General features: G+C 56.7%; 1 protein-coding gene across 2 annotated transcripts; it reads right to left on the bottom strand.

The window, feature by feature from the left end:
- Positions 1-3,901: 3,901 nt before the first annotated feature.
- On the bottom strand, positions 3,902-9,118 carry ACTB (actin beta). 2 transcript variants are annotated; one of them, XM_039732433.1, is made up of 6 exons: positions 9,018-9,118; positions 7,456-7,584; positions 6,449-6,688; positions 5,494-5,932; positions 5,005-5,186; positions 4,127-4,647 (listed from the first exon to the last, which is right to left on the bottom strand). In XM_039732433.1, the coding sequence occupies exons 2-6, from the start codon at positions 7,576-7,578 to the stop codon at positions 4,504-4,506; spliced, it is 1,128 nt and encodes a 375-aa protein (XP_039588367.1). In that variant the 5' UTR covers positions 7,579-7,584; positions 9,018-9,118; the 3' UTR covers positions 4,127-4,503. The 2 variants fall into 2 exon arrangements, with proteins under 2 accessions (XP_039588366.1, XP_039588367.1); XM_039732432.1 differs by lacking the exons at positions 7,456-7,584; positions 9,018-9,118 and adding an exon at positions 7,087-7,236 and having other exon boundaries at positions 3,902-4,647.
- Positions 9,119-9,524: the final 406 nt, after the last annotated feature.

Here is a 9,524-nt window from a genome sequence, read left to right as displayed (position 1 = left end):
CAATGCAAATGATAAATAAAACCAGCAGTGAGTCCCAAAGGCAGAGGGAAGGCCCTGCCCAGAGAGCCAGGGTGGCTGGAGCAGCTGACACTTAGGGTAGCCATGGGTTCCCTCCAGCCCTGGGGCTTACAGCGACCACAGAGCAGCTGACAGCCCCAAATAAGGACTGGGAACAGAGGGTGGTGTAAGGGGCTCCTGAGCAGAAATGAGGCTTTGTAACAGGAGCTGCATTTGGACTTGTGATCCACCAAATAAACGAGCAGTGTGCTGGTGCAGATCAGACACGGAGGTTGAACATGAGGCAGAAGTGGGCAGTAAAGGAGGAAGGAATTGAAAATCTACACTGAACTCTGGCATTTCTCTTCGTGGCCCTGGGAGGTGGCCAGACAGTGATAGAGGAAACCCTCCTTGCTGTGCCTCACTTCAGGAATGCTCTTCATGTGGGTAGACTTTGTTCATCTTACAACCAATACACATTTTCCTAGCCCAAACAAGGCAAGGCACATATCATGCTGTCCCAGTCCAGAAGGGCAAACAAATTAATACCACTATCAAAGTATTTTAAAACAAAATATCTTAACGTTCAAGGCCAGTCTGTCCTGGGGACTTTATGTTTTTTACTCTGGAAAGTCTTGTCTCAGTTCTCTCCTCTGATTCTTCTTAAGACTGATACAGCCTGAACATCTTTTTGTCAGCTTGACTAAAGCCCAGCCGGGCTGTAGCAGCCACAGCACTTGGTATGCTTGGGTGGATTGCTAGCTCCAGTGCTGGAAGTGATTCTCAATCCCTGATATGGTTTAATACTGTAAGGCCTGCTAAAGTGGATTACAGCTGGGTATAATGCAAGTCAGGGCAGGCTCCAGGTCAGCAGTCCTGCAAAGAATGACTTCAGAGACCAGGACTGCTTATTCTGAGCACAGCCAATACCACAGACCCATCCCTGAACGGGTGCCTTAGAATGGCCATTTTCTAAAGCTGGTGCTTTGCATCCTCCAAGGGGACTCCTGCAAGGAGGCCAGTTTAGTTTGAATGCCCTGAGATTCCCTGGGGTTTTTCCACACAGCCAGCTGGCACCTCTCCTGGAGGAGCACATGCTCACCAACGAGAGAACAGGACCTTCCCCATCCAGGGACCGTTTCTGGTCAACTGTCCCTGACACAGCTGAGAGACAATGAGGCCCTTCAGGGCTAAATCCTGAGAGCTGCAGCCATCTCCTTTGCCAAGGACATCACTAATTCCCGGCGGTGGCTTGATTCCATAAGCAGCTCAGTGAGGTGACTTTCCAGGTCACCAGCTAATTGCAGGTGAAGTGCCAGCGACTGTCTCCAGCAGGAGGGAAAGTTGGGAGCTCTGAGGGAAGAAAGGGTGTAAAACATGTTTGCTCAGCTCTCTTGAGCTGAGCCATCTCTCCCGGGGCAGCTACAGGGAGGTAGGAAAGGGCTGGGTGCCTTGGAAGGATCTAGAGCCAAGTCCTGCCGTCTCTGCAGCTGGAGGAATCCTGGAACATCACCATGGCTGAGCCAGACAGGGGGACACGCTCAGCCTGGCCCGTGGGTGGACATATTAAAGCTTCTGGTCCCCCCACAACCCCTGGCTATTTGTGTGCTGAAGAAGAGGAGGTGATAGACCGCTGATTATTCCTGACACAGTTTCTCCTTTGAGTCTAACAAAGCCAGGACATGGCTCCTCTGCTGCCCTCCCTGACAGGCCTCTCAGCATTTCCCCACCTCTGTGAATCAGTGAGGGGTGAATTGAGCCCTGTGAAACTCCATGGCAGAGGAACTGTGCTTAAAAAAATCCCCTCTCTTCCAGCACTCGACATTCTGGAGAGGAAACCACTCCGGTCTCCCCCGTGCTCACTGGAGTTGGGAGCAGTGAGTAATGCTTGCAGTTGTCCCTGCCCGGCACCACATTCTTTTCTCCAGCATGTAATGGCCCAGAGGAGGGATAAATGGAGCCTTGCTGGAGCAGCCTGCAGCATGGCTGTGCACACCACGTCTCACGCTGGACAGGCATCGGGAAGGGCTGTGGAAGGCTCAGCCTCACTTTACTGAGGGGCTGTTTACCCAAAACAGCAAGTGAAATGGGAAGAAAGGAGAAAAAGCCCTGTCAAGTGTTAATTAACAGCGTACCTCCATTGGCTGTGGAGCATGAAAATCATCCCGACTGCTCTGTGTCCAGCAGCTCTGCACCAGTCTCCCTGTGCCCACACCTCTGCTCACCTGAGCTGCCCTCAGCCCTGGGCATTTTGCTGCTCACTGGTTTCTCACCACCACCAGTTTCTTCTGTTCTTTGTGTCTCAGTACATTTTCCCACAGTGATCAGTGACCATTTCAGAAGAGGCTGAAGAAAGGCGCCCCATTTCCCTATTGCTGTCATCTCTTCTTGGCTGCTGGCCTTTTTCCTACCCCGCTCCCTCCCCAGGAGCTGCCATTGCCTCCTCCTCACCCCGTTTCCCCAAGACCTCGGGTTACAAACCCAGCTTGGGCCTTACTCCAACCAGTTTCACCTCCTCTCTTGCAAACTGGTGCTTCCAGTACTCATCAGCTCAGCCCAGCGTCTGCACCTCCTGCCCTGCCAGGCTCCCACTGCACCCAGGAGCGAGCCTGGGGAGATGAAGGGCAGAAACCGGCAGGTCCACCCTGAGTAGGGTACGATGCCAGAGCAGGAGCAGGCCAGGCAGAGGATTAAAGAGGAACTAGAGCCTGTTCCCCACCTTTCATCTGCTTCGAGCATGACACAATCACAGACATTAGCTCTTCAAAGGCAGGCGAGGGTGGCAGAGCCTGGGGAAGCTTCACTGCTGAATACACTCCCAGGTCTGGTCTCCAGGAGCTGGCAACAGTGTTACCTGGCTCAGCTTTTCCTGAGGCTGTTGGGTCAGGAAGCAATCTTCTGTCTCCTTTCCACAGGTGACTCCAGCTCTGGGGACTTGTGGACAGTGCTGTACCCAACAGGGTTCCTGCTTTGTGAGGGTCACCCCTGTTCTTTTCCACAAAACCAGCAAAGTTGATCTGATTCCAGCTCTGGGGACTTGTGGACATTGCTGTACCCAAAAGGGTCCCTGCTTTGTGAGGGTCACCCCTGTTCTTTTCCACAAAACCAGCAAAGTTGATCAAACTAGGCTGAAGCTTCGCAGAGGTTTGGAAACTCAAAGAACGGGTAGGGTCAGTAAGCTCAAAACCTTCCTGGAAAAGGCTGGGCTGGAAGCAGGCACCAGCACTGGAGCTGTGTCACTCACCCTGCCAAAGCTTCCTCCTTCCTCCCTGCACTTTTCCCAGCCCCACCCATGTAACACTCCAGCAGCCCTGCTCTCTGAAGTTTTTCCACTTCACAGGACTTTCTCTTGCTTCCACCTGAAAGCTGCTCCACCCAGCCAGCACACTGGCAGGGTATGAGTCCCCCATCCTGAACCCAGGCAAACGGGGAGCAGGACAGGCAAGCTCTGACACCTGGAGCAGGGAGAAGCAGGGACACTGCCCCATGTAGAGCTGCAGACTAGTCAAAGGAGCCTTGGTGGAGGGAGAAGGCAGCTGTTTTGGCTTTGTTATGGGATCAGCTTCCCCATTTGCTTCCATCAGTCCAGCCTGAGACATAGAACACTGAGGAGGGAGACACACTGAGCAACATTTGGGAAGGTGCAGGTGAATGCCCCACTAAGCCCAGCTCCTCCAGCAGTATCTGGAGAACTCCAGCCCACAGCAACCCTGGAGACCCACAGGTTTGGCAGGCTCAGTTCTACCCCTCCCCTATCACCCAGAGCCATCTGCCTTGTGCCCCAAAGCACCAGCATCCCCCCCAGCCTGATAGCAGAGCTGTGCAGCCTGGCAGGGTGAGATCCCCGCAGGAGCAACTGTCAAAAAATGGAATGAGAAGAAAGAAAATGAACAACCAACACCAGTCAAGCCTCTATGGTGTGCACTTTTATTTCAACTGGTCTTAAGTCAGTGTACAGGTAGCCCCTCCCTCCCCCACATACTGGCACCACTTCTAGACCCTGTGGGGGACTGTAAAGCCTTCATTCACATCTATCACTGGGGAACACAGGCTGCTTGCTTGACAAATCGAAGAGAAAAAGGATCAAGTGTGTTTTGTTTTAAGGCGGAAAGATACAAAAAGACACTTGTCGGGTTACATAATTTACAGACAAGCAATTAGAACCTAACACCAGCTGTAACTGGTGGACTCCCTCCGAGCTGGGCTTTGCCTTCACAGAGGCGAGTAACTTCCTGTAACAATGCATTATAATATTTGGAATGACTATTAAAAAAACCAAAGAAATGTACAATCAAAGTCCTCAGATGCATTGTAGAACTTTGGGGGCGTTCGCTCCGACATGTTTCATTTTAAGACTGCTGCTGACACCTTCACCGTTCCAGTTTTTTAATCCTGAGTCAAGCGCCAAAAAAAAAACAAATAAAGCCATGCCAATCTCGTCTTGTTTTATGCGCATTTATGGGTTTCGTTTCATCACAAGGGTGTGGGTGTTGGAAACAGTCCGGTTTAGAAGCATTTGCGGTGGACAATGGAGGGTCCGGATTCATCGTACTCCTGCTTGCTGATCCACATCTGCTGGAAGGTGGACAGGGAGGCCAGGATGGAGCCTCCGATCCAGACAGAGTATTTGCGCTCAGGTGGGGCAATGATCTGCAGGGAAGAGGAGGAACCAGTCAGACACAGCATCGCGCTACGCTCACAGCCCACGCACGGCCCTGCGAGATGGAGCTGCCTAATTCCCTTATCTAACCTTGGCTAAGATACCATGGAGTCCAAACAGGATCAAGACACAACCTCACACACCCACCTCCCTCCTTCACAGGAGGTTTTTACTCTAATCCCATTATTCATGCAGTTGGGTGGGTGCCACCTGTCCAGCCCAAGGCCATTAAGGCTGTACCAGACAGACATGGCTTCCATCTTCTGCAGCACGATTCCAGCATTCCACACATGCTGCTTATTTCAGCCCAAAACAGGTGCTGAGATGTTCCCCCAACTCCATCCTACCTTGATTTTCATTGTGCTGGGTGCCAGGGCTGTGATCTCCTTCTGCATCCTGTCAGCAATGCCAGGGTACATTGTGGTACCACCAGACAGCACTGTGTTGGCATACAGGTCCTTACGGATATCCACATCACACTTCATGATGGAGTTGAAGGTAGTTTCATGGATACCACAGGACTCCATACCTGCGAAGAAACAGAAGTTTCAAGTCAACAAGGGCTCAGACAAAGTCAAGGAAGCCCCAGAGGATACCAGGCAACCAAGAGACCAGCAGTCCTTTCAGCAAGAAGGCACTACAGAGCCATGGCTGGGACAGACTCAACCTCTGGCTCTACTGACCCAAGCCCCTCCAACAGCTTTAAGCTGTGTAGGAAGTGAGGCTGACTGGTGGGCAGCAGTAAAATATGGTACACCACTGTCATGGTCTCCAAGTCACCCTTCACAGAAAGAACATTAAGGGGCAACAGAGTATCTTAAAGATGTTGGACTTACCCAGGAAAGATGGCTGGAACAGGGCCTCAGGGCACCTGAACCTCTCATTGCCAATGGTGATGACCTGGCCATCAGGGAGTTCATAGCTCTTCTCCAGAGAGGAGCTAGAGGCAGCTGTGGCCATCTCCTGCTCGAAATCCAGGGCGACGTAGCACAGCTTCTCCTTGATGTCACGCACGATTTCCCTCTCGGCTGTGGTGGTGAAGCTGTAGCCTCTCTCTGTCAGGATCTTCATGAGGTAGTCCGTCAGGTCACGGCCAGCCAGATCCAGACGGAGGATGGCATGGGGGAGGGCATAGCCTTCGTAGATGGGCACAGTGTGGGTAACACCATCACCAGAGTCCATCACGATACCAGTGGTACGACCAGAGGCATACAGGGACAGCACAGCCTGGATGGCTACATACATGGCTGGGGTGTTAAAGGTCTCAAACATGATCTAGGGAGAGAAAAAGAGGGGTTGAGTTAACAGCAAAACACAGGGTTCTTGCTATACCAAGTCCATGCAAATGGTCTTTTGCCCCTAGATAAGAGGCTTCCCTACACTTCCCCTCAAAGTCCATGCTTATCTCACCTGGTCCCCACCCACACCTGCCAGATCAGAGCCTGAGCAGGAACACCACTGCCACAGACTCATCTGCATATCACAGCAAGGAATAAACAAATGCCAAGTAAGCTACAGTACAGTCACTCAAGGGTGTAAATGGATTAGTGTGCCTAGTCAGAAACAGCAGTTAGACAAGTTGCTAGTTCAGTCTCAGAGAAAGCCAGCTTAGAAGAGCAAACAAAACCTGTACAGGTCCAGCAAAGAGGAGACTCAGGTCAGGAAAGGAAAACCCTGTAAAGATGGCAAAAAGGGAGAATAGTGGTGAAGGAGGAGAGAGTACAACATGAAAGAGGAGAGCTGGCCTGCAGCAATTTTCTGCTGTAGTCCAAGATGCAGAGTTCTACACACCTGTGTCATCTTCTCTCTGTTGGCTTTGGGGTTCAGGGGAGCCTCTGTGAGCAGCACAGGGTGCTCCTCAGGGGCTACTCTCAGCTCGTTGTAGAAAGTGTGATGCCAGATCTTCTCCATGTCATCCCAGTTGGTGACAATACCGTGTTCAATGGGGTACTTCAGGGTCAGGATACCTCTTTTGCTCTGGGCTTCATCACCAACATAGCTGTCTTTCTGACCCATACCAACCATCACACCCTGCAGAACAAAGACCATGTGGTTAGTACAGCTGAAGAGTGGACAACACCCTTTACCCAAAGCTAAGTCTCAAATTATTGTCACTCTGCTGTCACCTATCAGGCAAGACATACAGTCAGCTGCCCTGTACACGGCGCACAAGTACAGCTGAAGAGCAGACAACTCCCAAAGCTAAGTCTCCAATTACTGTCACCTCTCTATCAGGCAAGACATACAGTCAGCTGCCCTGTACACGGTGCACCAAGGCTCTGCAGGAGGCTCACTCCCCACCAGCTGTGCTGCACTACACAGGCCTCTCAAGGCACAAAGCCAAATAAAAGCGCTTGTTGACTCTAGGGGAATCACTTCCACCTAGCACTCCCCTCTTTGTTAGACAACAAGCACAACCAGCCACCTACCTGATGTCTGGGGCGACCCACGATGGATGGGAAGACAGCACGGGGAGCATCATCCCCGGCGAAACCGGCCTTGCACATACCGGAACCATTGTCAACAACGAGCGCGGCAATATCGTCATCCATGGCTGGCTGCGGGAGGAGAGGAGAGAAGGAGCCATGAGCATCCCCGCTCACACGCCGAGCCCCGTCCCGCGGCGGCGGGCGGGAAGGCGATGGCGGGAAGCGCAGGCGATGCCGCCAAGGCCCTTCCCCACCCATTTCCTTCCTTAAGGCACAAAGCCAAATAAAAGGGCTTCTTAACTCTAGGAGAATCACTTCCACCTAACACTCCCCTCTTTTGTTAGACAACAAGCACAACCAGCCACCTACCTGATGTCTGGGGCGACCCACGATGGATGGGAAGACAGCACGGGGAGCATCATCCCCGGCGAAACCGGCCTTGCACATACCGGAACCATTGTCAACAACGAGCGCGGCAATATCGTCATCCATGGCTGGCTGCGGGAGGAGAGGAGAGAAGGAGACATGAGCATCCCCGCTCACACGCCGAGCCCCGTCCCGCGGCGGCGGGCGGGAAAGGAAGGCGATGGCGGGAAGCGCAGGCGATGCCGCCAAGGCCCTTCCCCACCCATTTCCTTCCTGCCGGCGCCGCTCCGCTTCGCCCGGCGCCCGCTAGAGGGGGCGACGCCTCCCAGATTTCGGCACTGCGCGGATTTGGGACAAAGGAAGTCCCTGCGCCCTCTCGCATTATTACCATAAAAGGCAATGGATGGAGCGCGCCGCGCCTCGCCCGCCACCGGCTGCCGGGGGGACGGCGGCGGCCACTCCCCGGAGCGGGCGGGCGTGGCCGCCACACCCCAGCGCCCCGCCGCGTCCCCGGTGCCTCCGCACAGCCCCGCCGGTCACGCCCGGTGCTCCCACGTTGAGCCGGCCGGCGGGGCTCAACACCTCCGCACAGCCCCGCCGGTCACGCCCGGTGCTCCGTCTCTCAGAGCCCCGCCATGTGCCAGCCAGCGGGGCTCGGCGCGCCCTCCCAGCCGAGGGGGTCACGCCCGGTGCCCGCCGTGAGCCAGGCACAGCCAGAATTCGACCCCTGTGCACAGTCCCAAAGCCTCAACCATCCTGTAAAGGAACCGCAGCGGGACAAGCGCTGCCACCACGCCCAGTTCACCAGGCAAGCGTGACCGGGGCTCTGCCCCATCGACCGCCGGCACCACGGGCGGGATTAGAGCCAGCGCCTTATGCAATTGCCGCCCGCCCAGGCTCAGCCCCGGCGGCTCCGGTGTAATCCGGCGGCGGGGGGGCGGCAGCGGCTGCCGCACATGTGCCGCCCCGCACGGGCAGCCTGGGAAGTGTAGTCGGAGCCGGAGCGGGCAGCCCGCCTGCACCTGCGCTCCGGGCACACGGGGGGTCCCCCCTGCGCCCCCAACCCCGCATTGTTCCGACCAAAGCCTCGCCCCGTGCAGGGGTGCCGCCCCCTCCCCGCAAGCCAGCAGGACTATTCGTATGTGCGAGGCGGGGGCGCCGCGCCCCTCCTCGCGGGGGACAACGCCCCCGGGCCCCGGCCCCGGCGGCTCCGCGGAACACACAAAGCGCCGCGCCCCCCGTCCGCGCCCGGACACAGCGGCCGCGCCGCCCGCTCCCCCCGTCCGCACCAGCAATCCTCTTACGCGGCGGATTAGCCCCACGGGTGGAAGGGGCGCGACGCCCCTCGGCAAGCCTCACGCCCGAAACCGGCCTTAAACCGCGAGTGCGTCCCTACCCCTCAAAACGCGGCGGCGCGCTACGGGGCCGCCACCCCGCCAGCGCACAAAGGGCGCGCCGTGCCGCACAACCCCGATCGCACCGAGACCCACAACAACACCAGCTCATTAACGCCCTCATTAATATTACGACCGCGCTATCCCCCGTTGTCGCGGTGCCGCTCTCACCTTTGGGGAGTTGGCGCGGTCGGAGCGGGCGCGAGGCGGCGGCGGGAGCGGGGCGCGCGCGCGGTGAGGGCAGGCAGAGCTCGCGGCGGCTCCCGCCCGCCGCCCGCGCGCGCTTTATATCGGGCCGCCGCCGCCGCCGCCTCGCCATAAAAGGAAACTTTCGGAGCGCGCCGCTCCGATTGGCCACACCTGGCCACGCCCCCCGAGCCGCGCCCCGCCCCGCCGCCCCGACAGGGGGGAAAATATTGGGGTGGGGGGGAAGCGAGCGGGGCTGGGGCTGAGGCTGAGGCGGGGGAGCGGCCCCCGCTGTCCCTGCGCTGCCGTGGGGACCGGGCCCTGCCCTGCCCGCCCGCTCCGCCGTGCTCCGGTACCCCGTGCAGCCCCCCTCCACACCAGCCCTCACACAAAGCCCCGCGGGTGGGGGCCCGCGCGGTTCGCCGCCCGTGTCTGTGGGAACCGGGCGGTGCGGCCCCTCAGGGCAGGGGGTCCGCGGGGCGCGGTGCCGCT

This window comes from Passer montanus, unplaced genomic scaffold (assembly GCF_014805655.1).
Source record: "Passer montanus isolate IOZ18808 unplaced genomic scaffold, ASM1480565v1 scaffold8, whole genome shotgun sequence".
NCBI classification, from domain to species: Eukaryota; Metazoa; Chordata; class Aves; order Passeriformes; family Passeridae; genus Passer; species Passer montanus.
Note: the sequence above shows the minus strand (reverse complement) of the source record. Positions and strands in the feature narration are given on the sequence as shown.